Raw genomic sequence first — 16,169 nt, 5'->3', positions numbered from 1 at the left:
AAGTGATAAAATAAATTAAACTACCTAGTCATCCTCACATCCCCTGCTACAGTTGTACTCTCCTAGTCTTTCTTGCAGCAAAGTCATCTACAACATCATCATATGACAACTGATTTGAGACCACATGATTGATGCTTATGATGGAAAGTCCACTGAGACATTCTTGCATCAATAGTAAGATCTCAGGTAAGTGTTTAATGAGTTTGAGCTTTGGAGAATGCTTCTTTCAGCAGCAGCCACTTGTAACAGGAAGAGTTTGGGTGTTACAGTCTAATAATAAAAGAAATGATTCCAAGAATAAATTAAATAATAAAAATGAAAAACCTAAGAGATGCATTACTCTTCACTGTACTGTACATGAATGATATACAGTGCAATTTTTTCTGATATGCAAATTAGATTAGATTTAATCTTATTGTCATTACAGTGAAATGCTGATTAGCAGAATGCAAAGAAGCAGTAAACTGCAGTATAATATAACATATGGGAATGTATTAACATTAATGATGTGCACTTTAACATGGATGTAAAGTTTAACACTATAAACACACTTTAGACAATACTGAACTGTAACACAAACAAACAACAAGGCTTACAACTCTAAATATATAAAGGTGTGTGAAAGGAATAGCATTTGACTGTTACAAGCAGAGCAAACGTAGCTAACCAATAATAAAATAAAAATAAAAATGACAAATGTAAACACCTGCTGAATAGATCCTGAATCTTTACAAATGTCCCCTTGAGAAATATAAGGTGGGAGTACTACTTTTTTCCATAAAAGCTGTTAGGCTAAAAAGGCTAAAGGTTACTATCGTTCTGCAACAGACAAATCATTTCATCACATTATCTTTACTCTACCTCTGTCTTTGTCACGTTTTTCCTCCTCTTCTTTTTTCCTTCCCTGTGCACTGGAAAGTTTTGGTCATTTTGACATTGTTAATGGTTTCTGGGTAACGTCAGAAAACTCAACCATCTCTCAGAGAGCAGGTAGAGGAGGGGCGGGGGGCTTAATAAAGTCTTATTATTGTTTAATAGGCTTTGCTATGCAGTTAAATTAATGTGGGTTCATACTAAGAAATAATAGCACCAACTAGTTTTAGTATGAAAATATTGAAAGTTGCACCTTTTATTGCACCTAAATGGACAGCACCCTTAGCATTTGCCTATACTGCCTATGCCACGGGCCGGCACTGTATACTGTTCACCATGTTCACCACCTTAGTTGATAACGTATGCTTATTAGCACTAGTACAGCTAAGGCTGAAGGGTATGTTGCTAGTTTTGCAGGTATTTGATAATAAAAAAAAGGGATTTGGACAAATTGAAATTCTGACCTAATGATTGCGTTAGAGAAAGAGTTCATTACAATTCATCCTCAGGAGGGTACGAAGGTCTTTACCAAATGTCAGGATGAAGGAAAACTGACCTGCTGGTGGTGCTACAAGAAAAGTTACCAAATGTGTCTGTGCACCATGAATGTTTGTAAAAAAAAAAATGTTGGTAATCCATCCACTAGTTACTGAGATATTTAGTCTGGTGGTGGAATAACAGGATGGACCTGCAATCCATTGACTAATGAAAATAGAATGCCCAAAAACAGCACGCCAAAAAACATGTCCCCATGTAACAGCTGAGGAAAAAAAGCATTGAATATATCAGATAGGTAAAGATTAAGATGTAGTAGAATTCTATCTTTGTTTTTTAGGATTGCTGGCCACAACCTCCCCATCCCAGCCTCAAAGGTTCACAAAGTCTTCAGCGAGGCATGGAAGCTCTGGTCCAATGTTGCACCCATTAAATTTCGCAAGCGTAAGAGGAGAGAGGCCGACATTGTCATCTCCTTCCACAATGGCGGTGAGCTCGAAAGAAACCCAGTCAGGCTGTACTGGACAGTGATCCTGACACTGACACTTGGCATAAATTTACTGAATATAACCATTAATTGTTTCTTGCAGACCATAAGGACGGCTCACCTTTTGATGGCAAAAGAGGAGTTCTGGCTCATGCCTTTATGCCTGGGTATGGTATTGGTGGAGATGTGCACTTTGATGCTGATGAAGACTGGAGCTTTAATTCTACTGGTACGAGAGTTAGAAATATCATACAATAAACACTACAATAAACCCACTGTAGAATTATGTTTATATACTGAATATTAGACCACAGCCGGAGACGGTTGGATAGCTTAGCATAAAGACTGGATGCAAAGGGGAACAGCTAGCTTTGCTCTGTGTAAATCTAAAAAAAAAGAAAAAAGCTTGATTAAGAGAAACACTGATACTGTACATCCAAAAATGAATAAGCATATTTTGCCAAAGGTCAAGCAGTTCCATTAACTAAACTAGGATTTTGCGTACTGCTAACACATTAAGTTGGGTGAGTTGGAAAGTAACCATTCTTCTGAGTTACCACAGATATTTGCCCAAATTAAAATCTGATTATATCTGAGATATCTTGAGAAGATATTGCCATGGATTGTAGGGGGAAAAAATCAATTCACCAAAAACATTTTTGATAGAATTTTTAGGTTGAATAGCAGATTTTTACAGACATTATGTAAACTGTTTTGTACATGTAGTTTTGTAACCTTTCTGTGCCACAAAGCCCTCATATGTCTGCTATTCCTGTTCCAGGTTTCAACCTGTTTGCTGTAACGGTCCATGAATTTGGCCACGCACTTGGCCTGGCCCACTCATCCGACCCCGGAGCTATCATGTACCCATCATACAACTTTGCTCCCAATAATGAGCTTCAGCTCTCCATGCGTGACGTCAAAGATGTCCAACACCTGTATGGTGAGTTTAGCTTGAGTCAAAAGATGAAGCCTCATTTCACTGCTCAGATTCAGAAAATTGAATTTGTGTCTTACATACTCTGTGACTGCATTGTAAGATAGCCTCTATAACCTGCTAGCTATCTTTACCTTTAAATTAACTTTTTTGATTGAATACACACATATATTGCATTTACATGTAAAATGTTCAGTTTAGTTACAGGCATAAACTTAGTATGTATACGCATGGTGATGCAAATTAAACAGCAATTTGTTGCAGATTACATTATTGTCTTTTTGTTCCCAAAGTAGCGTCAGAAACCAGCCCTTACGTCTAAAACCACTACATCCTCTTTCTACTGTTTCATCATTCGTCAGTGAAGTCAGTAGATCATGACCAACGTAACTGTCTCACGCTGTCAATACTGAATTGACTAATTTTTATTGCATTTCAGCAGATGTCTGGCTGAAGTTTTTTTTTTCTTTTTAGTCATTTAGCTGATTTATATTATTACATACTGTAGATCTAAAGAGAATATGTAAGGAGTCAGCTGCATTATAAAACAAATCACATTAAAAAATGTATATCACATAAATTGTGTCGGTAAGACCTATACGTATAGGCTGCTAATGTTTTATCTGACAAAAGCAGCTCATCAAGAAGAATGAAATCTGGTGGATAAAGCAGCAATCAGTCGTTTCTGTCAAAGTTTAGCAATGATATTCATAATGTTTGATGGGAAGCAACACATACTACATATGTACTACATGTACTAAATGTCCAGTAATTATCACATTTTTATATGTTCATCACAATATGTCCTCATAACTCTTAAGGCATGCATACATTGCCATTATATTCTATGCAGACATTTGTGACTTTGGCTTGGAATCAGGGGAAGCTTCTGAGGGGGGTCCTGGGGTGGCAATCTGACTGGCCACCTGAAGTGCCACCCCATTTTCCTTCCTTCTTCCTCTTTCAGAGGCTGTAGCAGTGTGGCATCTGTTGGTACCAACCATAGTATGCTAGCGTTTCGGGAAAGTTAGGTTACATTATGGCAATGTAAAAACTGACATGGCCTTTTTCAAAGGGGTCTTTTGACCTCTGACCTCAAGATATCTGAATGAAAATGGGTTCTATGGGTACCCATGAGTCTACCCTTTAAAGACATGCACACTTGTATGCTAATTCCTGCTGTTTTGGGCAAAATTTGGTGTAATGTTGGTAAGAAGATTATGGTAGAATGTGTTATTTTGATGTATTGAATTTTTGGCAATGGGTCCATAACAGTGTTAAAAATGGCTACATTGGGGAATGACTGGAGAGCTGAGACACATACTCATGCCATCCCTCATAGTGCCACTAGTGCCACAATTGTCAAAAAGGTCTGGAAATGGCCCTGCCTTTGGGAATGGCAGGGTAGTCGTCATGATATATTCTGTTCTTGCCACTTGTTAGGCACTTTGTTTGACTTTATTGTGCAAAGAAATTTGTTGAGCTGCATACATTCTTATGTTTCTGTCATAAAGGCCCTCAAAATTGTTTACCTCTGTCGCCTGCAGGACGTATCAGTCCAATTTTGCTTCACTGTCTCCAAAAAACCTCCTCCGACACCGGCAAATGTGTCCAGTTTGTCCTTGATGCTGTGACGAATTACAAAAAAACAAGAGGTCCTGTTTTTAAAGACTGGTACATACTGTTCAATTACCTGTATGTCTAATCATAGAAGGTGAGCAGACTGCCGTCTCATGTCATTGTCCACCGGGTTTATGATACTGGAGAGAAACATATTGAAATAGTTTAAGGAGATCATTTTCTGGGCCTTTTCAGATTTTGTGGCGCAAACATCCTCAGTTTGATGAACAGGAATCCCCTGATTATCCAGCCTGTGGGCCGAAAGTGTACCTCCCTACTTGGATGCTGCCTATGAGAATGTGGAGAGGTATCGCATTCTTTTTCAAAAGTAAAAAATAAAGTACATCTAAAAGATATCATAAATTTTAATTGACTTTGAAAAAACAGGTATTTCTGTATCTGCATGACAGTAGTTTTTTTGTTTCAGGGAAATCAATCTGATCTCAGCAGTTCAAAACTTGAGGGGTTTTCCAAGAACATTCTCCGCTTGGGTTCCCCCTCCAGATAAAATCCGGTTAGATGCTGCCTTCACTCAGAAATGGCCGCTACCTGTCTTCTCACTGGCCATGACGTGTTGGAGGTATTTAAAGGTCCTACAGTGTCCACAGATGTCCGTCCTGTTTAGCCTTTTGCTAGCTAAGCTGCGGAAGGAGGTTTTCTGATTGAGGTCTATGGGACAGAGGGTTTGTAATGCGTATACAGAATCATATAAAGTCCTTGAAGGCTCATATATGATAAGACTGACTTGGACCCCTTCATTTTTTCCGTTTTTATGTTTTGACAAACCAATGTCCTGGTGTGCCGATGACTTTGCTGGTGTCATCAGCCCGCAGGCCTGTGGTTTACCACCTATTAGCCAGGAAAACTAGAAGACTACGTCTTCCATGCTTTCTTTCTGTATGACATCTTAGGGTACAATGAGCAGCTGAAGATGATGAGGATCACCGACACCCATTAGAGCAGGCAGTGGCCGGGAATTCCAACTGCCGATAGATGCAGCGTCTTCTACGGATGGTAGCTTACATTAGTTTCTTTTTTCGCTTTTCGTTTCTTCTAAAATTTTTGGTAACCCATTGCATTTTACGATACATCTTCGATTTTATAAATACAATTTAAAAAAAGAAATAAAAGTACAAAAAATCACTGGGAAACAAGGTGACAAAACGTAAAGCCAGTCCATATGAAACCTATGTGCTGCAAATGAAAACTTAAAAAAATAAATGAAAAAGGAAAAAAAGTATTGATATCCCCCATGCACAACACCAGATAACAAAGCCACCATTGGAGAGCAATACGGCAAACGTCAATGAGGCTCTTACAATCTTTAGATCCCAGGTTCCCACTGTTTTCTAAGGGACCCTTTTGAGTGTATCAATTGTATATGTAGCTATGATTTAATTAATTAAGAAATGATTGGGGAAGTTATCAACTTGATTACTAGATGAATAGTTAATGTTAAATTTTAATTCTTAATAATTGCTAATGGAGACTATTTGGTGATAATGATGAGTTTACTAGGAAACATAGTGGGGGATCCTATCACTAATGATCATTTAGGTAATGATTAGTTACTGAATATCTGTGCACTCAAGTACATACAGCTCACTTTATTATCTGAAACAGTCTGTGACTGGCACAAAACATACGACTCATTCAACTACTTATCATTTTGTATTTTATAAGCCTGACAGAATAAAAAAAAAGTTCCATCATATTCTTTATTGTGGGGCAAAGGATGAAGGGGGGGATGACGCACCTGACCTCATGATATCACTGATGGCTGCGGTAGGGCATGGTACCACATTGATATTCTTAGACAGCTTCCTTTCTCACCCTGGCTGCGGGCAACCCATGAGGCCAGTTTGTTTCCAGCTGAGGCTGCTCCTACACTCCTCTGTAAAAGTAAAAAAAACCAAATCCTTAAAAATTACAATTTCTTGAGTTTTTTTTCAAGGTGGTTTTTCAGTGACAGGTCTTAAAAGAAAGATTTAAGTTAACATAGCCTATTGTATTCAGACAATGATAATCCGATGTTTCATATACTGTAGCACCATCAGTACCTGATACTGAGATAATGTATAAAAATAATCTTCACTCCCAACAGGATTTGTACACTTCTTCAAGGGAAACATCCTCTACAAATTTGACTCCAACTCCAAACGTGTCGTCTCTACCAGCCCTGCTAATGAACTGCTGGAATGCAAGAAGAAGGACGACAATGAAATACTGACAGAGAGGGGATAATTCAAGGAACACACTTTAGCTTGATTATGTGTGTGTATGCACAAATTGTTTCAAAACTGTAGTGCAATAACCACAGTGTACCTAATACCAAATTGGGAAGCGATGAATAACCCAGGGAAGTGGTTAAAAATGTACCTCAGTGTGTAATACAATGTTGTAATAATGGCAGTTGTACCTTGTATCAAAGTACACTTTTTTAAACGTACGTGTTTCATTAAAATGTTGCTGCTAGATGGGTGAATATGTGTGTGTCTGTGTGTTTGTGAGTGTGTGTGTGTTTTAAAGAATTGAATTATCTAAATGCATAATTACCTACAATTCTTCTAAAGATACTCCACAAAATTTAAAATGTATTTTATGGTTCTACCTTTACGACACTATGATCTATCGTTCCCAAACTTTAATTGTTAATATTTATATTTTTCATGATTAGAAAAACATTATTGTTGTTTTTTTATTGCAACACATTATTTCTGTTGGTGTTGGTGTGGTGTTGATCAATTTACCTGAGACAATAAATTACACCAGACATAACTGTTCCTCTGTGTCCACTATTATGTAACACTGACTAAAATGTAGCTTTCCACTAAGATTGATGTGTAAGGTGATTATACATTATTATAGACAAATATCTGGAAGGAAAATGACCACCTGCAGTTGACTCATGCATCTCCTTCATTAACTCAATGAGGATTTTGATTATTCCATGCAACTACAAGTAATTCCTAACCTGTGACAACTTTTAAATAATTTCCAATAATTACATGATACAACACGTCTTTGTTTGTTTGCAAGATTCAACATCTTACCAGAGGCAACAACAGTGTGAGGGCCGGAGGAGACAGTTCATGAATCAAAGGTCAGACGATTGATCACAGACTTGCTCAGAAAAAGCAAGTCTGAAATGGAAAAAAATGGCAAGCCCTGCTGTAAAACCTATGCATGACTCAGAATGCATACATGTCTTTAAAGGTCCATTGTGTAACATTCTATTGATCAATTGGCATATGTATATAATATTCATAACTATGTTTTCATTAGTCTATGACCACCAGAATATAGGAATTGCTGTGTTTTTGTTACATTAGAATTAGCTGTGTTTCTCTACAGACGCACGGGCCACCTTTCATGGAGTCCGGCAACCGACCAAACACTAGCTGTAATAGGGCATTTCGTGTTATGGAAGCCACCAAAGTTTCTATACACGTCACAGCCCGTTTTCATTCCCAGGTTGTCAAATACCAATGCGAGTGGTGTTTAGTTAGTTGCAATCTTTAACTTCTAGATGCCGCTCAATCATACACTCTGGTCCTTTAAGAATGAAAGAGAAAGTCACTGGCACCCTAATCACTGCATTTACATGTTATTCCAATATTTAGGTAATATATATGTATATAACATGTTCATTGTCAGATGTTACCTCTGCCAAGAAGGTTATAAGGATATTATTGGTCCTCTTTGTTGGTGGAGATCAAGGGGATGATACATCTTGATCAATTTGTATCATTTTTAAAAGGTTGAAAAACAATGTCACCATAGATGTTCTGGAGATGTTACAATCATATCACACAAGCTTCCTCTGCAGATGGAATTTTGGCATGAGTACATGAGACAGACAATCTGAAAAAATCTGGTTCCTTTGGCTCTTCCTAGTGCTCCTAATAGTATTTGCAAGATGACAAAAAATATTTTTATAAGTTACCTTCTGCAGCTTTAAAGTAATCTAACACATGTACCCTATGCATGTTCTATATAATCTATTGTCTGTTTTCTGTATTTTTTTTTTTTTTACAGATCTTGATGCAGATACAACATTTTAGTTTATAAATGTTTGTTCCTTATATGGTCATACATATTTATTTTTTGTGATTTTTTTCCCCAACTAGCAATATTTTATATTAACTTTTATTTAATGAGAAATTCAAACTATGCTAAAAAAAAATGAAAAGACTCAAATTAAATCTGCAAGTAAAATGCAAAAAATAAGTACTTACGTTTTATGGCAGATTCATGAGATTGTTTTATTTGATAAAAACTTTCCCATGCATAGTACGTGTAGCAATCCTAAATGTGTCACGTCATTATTACAGTGTCTTGTTTTGGGAAAGTTTTTTTTTTTGATGAGCAATCAGAGCCAGACTTCCTCTCTTATCCATAAAAGGAATATTGAGTCACTGATTCAAGGAGTTATTGCTCAACACGCCCTGTCCTTAGCGTATATAACAGCATGTCTTCAGTACAGAAACACATTCAACGAAACATGAAGACTTTGATTCTACTGTGCCTGGCAGTCGCAGCTTACTGCGTGCCAATACCGCAGGAGGTTACTGTGGAAGATGAATATTTTGCAGAGGTATGTGCCTGCTTTCTTTTTTATGCATTCTCACTATTTTGCATCAAAGTGCATGTGGACACTTGGATTTTCTAGGAATTGTCAATGTTATAAACAGGGGAAAAAATCTGTTAATGTTGCTGTAAACATCTTAACTGCTACTACTCTTGTTCTCTTTTGCAGAGCTACCTGAAGAATTTCTTCAACCTAACAGAGGAGACCGGCCCAACTATCAGACGGGGGATCAGCCCGGTGAGCAAGAAGCTGAGTGAGATGCAGAGATTCTTTGGTCTCAAGATCACCGGGACACTGACAGCTGACCTTGCGAACAAGGGAGAAGATGAAGAAGCCCCGCTTTGGTGTTTCCAGACACCAATGTTGCCAGTTTCTCCACATTTGGAATAACCCCAAATGGGAGAAAAACAGCCTCACCTACATGTAGGTTAATGATCTGAAGAGAAAATGCGTGAGAACCTTACTGCAGCATGGTATGTATAGTAGTTCTTATTTAAATAATGTTTCTGTCCTACAGGATAGAGAACTACACGCCTGACATGTCTACATCAGAAGGTGGATGACTCCATAGAGAAAGCTCTGCAGGTTTGGGCCGATGTCACCCCTCTGAGATTTCACTAGAATCTACAGTGGCACCGCTGACATCATGATCTCCTTCGGAAGCAAATGTGATTCCAGTTGTATTACTCTCCCTAAAGTTAGTTATTAGTGGTAACATGCATTTTCTGTTGACTACCCGTACAGCTGATTCAGTGAATCATAGCCTAAGTTTGTGAAGTACAAATGGCAGTACAATGTATTTGGGATACTCAGGTCTGATTTGTTGGTTTTTTACAAAGATTCAGTGTGAAAACAACATTAAAAGTACATCATTAACTTTTTTCACACCTGACATGAATATGTTTTTTCATTAACAGCACATGGTGATTTTTACCCCTTTGATGGCCCTGATGGCATTCTCGCCCATGCCTTCGCCCCAGCCCCTGGCCTTGGAGGAGATGCTCATTTTGACGAGGATGAGACCTTCACTTTCCGCTCAAATACCGGTCAGTTTTGTCATTTATGTTCATCATTTTACTTACTAATGTGTCTGATATTTCTGATTTTCATCATTGAGAGGAGCTGTAACTGACCTGTCCTTCTGTATTTTTCTGCTGTAGGCTATGTTCTCTTCATGGTGGCTGCCCATGAGTTTGGCCACTCCCTGGGCTTGTCTCACTCTAATGATCCTGGTGCTCTCATGTACCCTGTGTACACATACAGTAACCCTGACACTTTCGTTCTGCCCCGGGATGATGTCAATGGCATCCAGTCTCTCTATGGTTAGTACTAACTGACTGGATAATTGATGCAAATTCCTGAAAAACTCCTGCACAATATTTGATAATGTCACACAACTTTGTTGCAAGGAGATGCTGATTGTATTTAACCTCCAGGTCCAAACCCTGACAAGGATCCTGTCCAGCCTGGACCTGAGCCCCCTACCACCCCCAATTCCTGTGATTCAGCCTTGGTCTTGGACGCCGTCAGCACCCTGCGAGGAGAAATGATCTTCTTCAAGGACAGGTATTGTAGACACACAGTGGAAAGCTCAAATATCTGAATACTGACATCCATTAAGAGCTTACTAATTTCTCTTCTTGTGTGTTCTCAGCTTCTTCTGGCGTAGCTACCCTCAGAGCACGACGCCTCAGCAGAGTCTCATCACAAACTTCTGGCCTAATGCCCCCATCAACATTGACGCTGCTTATGAAAGCCAATACTCAGACAATATCTTACTCTTTAAAGGTACTGTATTTGTTCTCTGTATCTCCCTAAAGCTCCTAATTTGACACTGTTTTCAAGATTTACCTACGCATATACTAAAAAGTCTTTTTATCTCAATGTAGGTCGCAGAGTGTGGGCTTTCAGTGGTTATGATCTTGTACGTGGCTATCCTAAATCAATTTCCAGCTTTGGTCTGCCAGAAAGTGTTAGTAAAATCGATGCTGCCCTCTATGATGTGGAATCTGGCAAGACTCTGTTCTTCGTAGGCAGCTCTTACTACAGGTGTGTTCAAACGACGTAATGTAAAATGAATTTTGTTCTGGGTGAGATGGTGGCTTACAGGATGGTGAATTAGTCTAATTACTGTCTGTGTTTTCTTCAGTTATGATGAGGCCAAAAAGACCATGGACCAGGGATTCCCCAAGCGGTCTGATGAGACCTTCACCGGCCTGACCAGCAAGGTGACTGCAGCTTTCCAGTACAAAGGTGGGTAACATTCAAAGCTGACCTTTCCAAGCCAAGATTACTTCTGAAAAATGAATAAATCCTCCAATCTTTTTAGCCTGTAAAATAAAAGTGACATTTTAGGAAATGCTCTTATTAGCTTTCTTGCCAAGAGTAACATAAGAAGATATCTTCCTTCCTGGCTTCTCAACTGGTAATTGGAAATTACTGAATGTAACATGTTAATTAACAAGCTGTATAGGTGATATCAGACAGATTTTGTTACCATTTGTAAGAGCCAGGCTATCTATTATTTCCTGCTGAGCTTTCTTAAATTTAGCACACAAACTAACAGTAAGCCTCTGTTCTGCAGGTTATACTTACATCAACAGAGGACAGCACATGTTGAAGTACAACCTGAGGACTGGAAGTTTGCTTCGTGTGCTGAGAACCAGCTACTTATTGCAATGCACTAACTTCTAGACCAGTTTACTAGCTAAGTTGTTTATGTAGCCACTCTGAATAAGAATGAATGTACACTAGCAGTGTTAAAATAGTACATTTTAAATATGTGTTCTGATTCTAAATATTATGTTTTCAAAATGTTATTATATTAAATATATAAAATATATAAAATTATATATTTTTTAAAATGCAATTTTTATAGTCTACATGTCTGTCATATGTATGTGTATGTATTGATGCTGGGTATGAATTTGGAAGGAAATTTGGATATTTAGTAAAAAGTTAAATCTGATGATGCCTCTGATTATAATAAAACATCTTCAAGATGCTGTCCTTGCATGACCAATTATTACTGGTCATTTTATTATTATTATTATTACTGCTGTTCTTTACATCTGCAATCTAATGATACGATGTTCTGGAAAGCTTGGAGATTTGTGTAAGGAAGTTTTTATTTATTCATTTATTTTACAAATAAGTGAATCATGAATAAACAATATGAATGAAACTAACTTGATATATAATTGGACAATAAAAGCAGGGTTAACAAAGGTCTTCTTAATAAATGCATTACCAGTCTGTGAAAGATTTGTCCTGTTGTTCATCAACGAAGAGTACATTTATTGTGAGTGAATATAGTGGCACCTTGTATGACAGCCACATCACATCACAATTGGGAAAATAGACAAAAAAAGAATAGAAGATATACTTCAAATCAAGAAATTCAGCAAATTTTCATGGCATTCCTGTTCAGTAGTCACTCATGTCTCATCCATCCATTTCCACCCTTATTTGGAGAATGTGTTTCACTCTTTTATGTGTTTTAGGAGTCACCATATGAAGGCAGTCCTTAATGCTGTAAAAAACCTAATAATAATAGCATGGGAGCATATAACATCTTGTAGTTTTAAAATATTTAACTGGAAACTGAATTCAGCTTGGTTTTGGCATCTCTGACAGATACAAGTGCAGTCATTAATGTCTGAAAAGACTATAACTATGCTTCCTGGTTTCATTATTCATTTGTGAATGGCAAATACTTTGGGGGGAAAGGTGCTTCCAAACAGACAGGGTCACACAAAACAAGAGGAAGCTTATTAAGGCTTCTAATGCGTCCTCTAAAAGAAAAGTGGTCTAATAATGCAAGTCACTTTTGGTTAGCAAGACAATCAAAGCTAATAATTAGACTGTGGCTCTCAGCCTGTTAGAAGCTGTTGGTGTCTACACAGTTTGACATTTGATTACAGCGACAGATTTAGCCTATAATACGATACAATAAGATACTATACCATACTATGCAATATGACACGATACCATGCAATACGACACCATACCATATGATGCGATACCATACAATACAACATGATACGATGCGATGCCATATGATACCATACAATATAGGGTTATAGAGGACCTACATTTTTTCATAGCTGCCCCAAGTATATATAAAAATTCAGAGAAAGCGTGCCTGAGTTTTGCTCCTCAAATCTTTATTAAGACTCTTAATCAGGTAATTCCAAATAAGTTAAAAGCAACTTAAAGGAATAAACTCACTCAAAGAAAAAAATGTAATGTCCTCAATTACATTTTTGTAAATAATAAGAAATCTATAGCTATAATACAGGTGATGATCCAAAATGTAACAGAGGTAAGCTACCAACACCTTTATAAAACTCAGGAAAACACAAAAAGGGCTTAATGTTCACTGTTGTTCTGATGGTTCATGTTGGACTATTTCTGTTCATTTCATGTTTAAGCAGGCCCAAGCTACCTCTTCCTCCCCCAATTCCCTCTCTCTTCACTACACCTATTATTTCTCTTGTTGTTCTAATTGGGCCTGTTAGGACACTTGCAAGAATGTTGTATTGCCACATCATGCATCTTTTACCTCACAACCAAAACACTGACATTGACTATTTCAGGAAAATCTTCAACTCATGCATTGCAACTCTACATCTCAGCAGAGCCTGGAGTTATCTCTGTCTCACTGTCTCTGGCGTAGGAAAGGGAATCATGGAAGGTGTGCTTGCTGTTAAAACTGTGATAATATTTGTGATTGCAGCACACTGTGGAGCTGTGCCCGCCACTTCACCCAGCCAAGAAGACCTGTCTAAAGCCCAGGTAAACATGTGGTGTTCTCTATGTTCAAATATTGCACTGTTTGTTGGTGTTATTTAACCACTCTAACCCTAACCCAGCAGTCAGTTTTTCTTATTCTGTAAGATCCATATTTTTTTACATTGCACATTATACCAGACGCTTTGGCTCACCTTTTTGGTGCAGAGGATTTTTAAATAATTAATGTGGGTTTGTTTGTAGAAAGTTAACAAAAATGTTTATCATGCTGAACAATTTGAACTAGCAAACAAGCCTTGTCGATTTCAGTGCAGGGCATTTCTATGTGGAGTTTTCAATAAACATGGTGTTTTCTTTAAGCACATACACAATGTGTATTTTCAGATATGCTGTCACTTCTCCCAACTGTTCTATTACACCCTAACATTGATCAACTGTAAAACAAAATGACCCAATACTCCCATTTTGTAGGAGCATTTTTAATGAACGATCATTGTTAATACTAAACACTTGATAATAATAGCCACCCCCCAATACAGCTCTGATACAGATTTAGGAGAGTAAAGAGCAATAGTGGGGCTGATATCAATAAGATAAAATTACAAATACTTAAATACTTGAATTACGTGCATGCAGTGTACTGGATCCAGTGCAGGAATGGCAGACCTCACCACTCACAATGAAAATGACCATACACAATGTAAATAATCTGTATGGCTATTGCAGAATGAATGCTGACCATTAATCCATAAAACCATCTAATCAGTCAGATTAATCATATATGGAATTTTATCTGTATTAAGAGAATTTTGTATTCCTGTTTTCTCTGTGCAGGACTATCTGTCTCAGTTTTTTTCTGATGTGGGTGTCAGTGCCCCCAACAGTATCTGGCGCAGCTCTCTAGATCCCTTTGAAGACACTCTCAGAAAAATGCAGGAGTATTTTGGCCTGGAGGTGACTGGGCAGTTGGACTCCAACACCCTGGAAGTGATGGCTCGACCCCGCTGTGGTTTCACAGATGTGGCCAGATATGGCCATTTTGATGGTCGACCAAAGTGGGGCAAGTCTGTGGTCACATACAGGTACTACACTAGATCTCTACGTGAGAACAAAGAGCAACAACAAGTCTCTGCAAGTAGTTCACCCATAAAGTACAACTAGAAAAAAGATTCAACAGTGAAGCAGTTTTTGATCACTTGCAGCCCCTACCAGTTAGTTAAAGGTCCAGTGTGTAGCATTTAGTGGCATCTAGCGGTGTAGTTGCAGATTACAACCTTCTCGCCACACCCTCTCATTTCAAGTGCGTAGGAGGAGAAATTGGCCATGAAACTTGCAAAAAAAACAGAAAGGCAGGCCGCACAGAAGCTCACCTGGCAGAGTGCGACGCCCTTATACAGACAATACAAAAACCTTATACAAATTCAGGTGATTATTCACTAATGAAAACATACCATTCCATTTCTGCCTATAGGCTTATGATAAAGCTCCTCTGAGATTTTGTGAACCATTTTCATTCTCACTCTGCTGTAGGATAACTAACTACACACCAGATTTGAGTCAGAGTGATGTGGACGCCACCTTAGCCAAGGCTCTGAAACTCTACAGTGACGTCATTCCTCTGGATTTTAGGCAGATCGACAGCGGCACTGCTGACATTATGATCATGTTCAAGGCCAGAGGTAATACAGTACTTTAAGTGCTTTTGAGGAAATGTTTGATCTAGTGCTAACTGTACTCTCCCCTCAAAACCAGACCATGGAGATTTTTCTCCATTCGATGGCAGAAGTGGCGTCTTGGCCCATGCATTCTCCCCTGGAGAAGGCAACGGAGGTGATACCCATTTTGATGAAGATGAAATCTGGACTCTAACCTCAGCAGGTGCTCACATTAAGGAAACATTATTATTGAGGTGATATAACACTGAAAACACACACCCCCACAGTAACTTTATCAGTGTGTATCTGCAGGAACAAACCTGTTCTTGGTGGCAGCCCATGAGTTTGGCCATGCACTGGGATTAGCCCACTCTCAGGTCCAGACAGCCCTGATGTACCCCACCTACCAGTATGTGACCACAGAGGGATATGCGCTACCAGATGATGACAGACGGGGAGTACAGGCTATTTACGGTGAGAGCTCAACTAATTTACAGGTTCAAGTCCCACAGACCACAAAATATGGAGTGTGGACTGGTGGCTGGAGAGGTGCCAGTTTCACCTCCTGTGCCGAGGCGCCCTTGAGCAAGGCAACCTAACCCCAAGAAACTGCTCATGGGCGTCGCTAACATGGCAGCCCATCACTCCACCATCTCTCTCCCTGTTGCATGTCCACAAGTGCATGAAGTGTGTGTGTGTGTGTGTGTGTGTGTGTGTGTGTGTGTGTGTGTGTGTGTGTCAGAATAAAAAAAGAGTGAA

General features: G+C 38.6%; 2 protein-coding genes and 1 pseudogene across 2 annotated transcripts in view; all 3 read left to right on the top strand.

The window, feature by feature from the left end:
* Positions 1-6,965, top strand: part of LOC118331242 — a 15,779-nt pseudogene extending 8,814 nt beyond the window's left edge.
* A 1,951-nt stretch (positions 6,966-8,916) lies between these two features.
* Positions 8,917-11,813, top strand: LOC118331546 (collagenase 3-like). Its single transcript, XM_035666563.1, is given in 13 exon segments — positions 8,917-9,009; positions 9,172-9,315; positions 9,317-9,426; positions 9,521-9,557; positions 9,559-9,615; positions 9,617-9,671; positions 9,921-10,049; positions 10,164-10,325; positions 10,440-10,569; positions 10,658-10,791; positions 10,893-11,052; positions 11,153-11,256; positions 11,588-11,813. Coding segments are annotated over 13 exon segments (1,425 nt in total). The 3' UTR covers positions 11,698-11,813.
* Positions 11,814-13,586: 1,773 nt separating this feature from the next.
* Positions 13,587-16,169, top strand: part of LOC118331545 (macrophage metalloelastase-like) — an 11,835-nt gene continuing 9,252 nt past the window's right edge. Inside the window, exons 1-5 of the mRNA XM_035666560.1 lie at positions 13,587-13,800; positions 14,590-14,837; positions 15,286-15,434; positions 15,508-15,633; positions 15,723-15,884. Of these exons, the coding sequence (XP_035522453.1) occupies positions 13,693-13,800; positions 14,590-14,837; positions 15,286-15,434; positions 15,508-15,633; positions 15,723-15,884 (793 nt within the window). The 5' untranslated portion in view covers positions 13,587-13,692. The remainder of the gene's footprint in view (positions 13,801-14,589; positions 14,838-15,285; positions 15,435-15,507; positions 15,634-15,722; positions 15,885-16,169) is intronic.

This window comes from Morone saxatilis, unplaced genomic scaffold, assembly GCF_004916995.1.
Source record: "Morone saxatilis isolate NCDOM2014 unplaced genomic scaffold, NCSU_SB_2.0 Contig20, whole genome shotgun sequence".
Taxonomy (NCBI): Eukaryota; Metazoa; Chordata; class Actinopteri; family Moronidae; genus Morone; species Morone saxatilis.
This window is presented reverse-complemented; position numbering and strand designations above follow the sequence as displayed.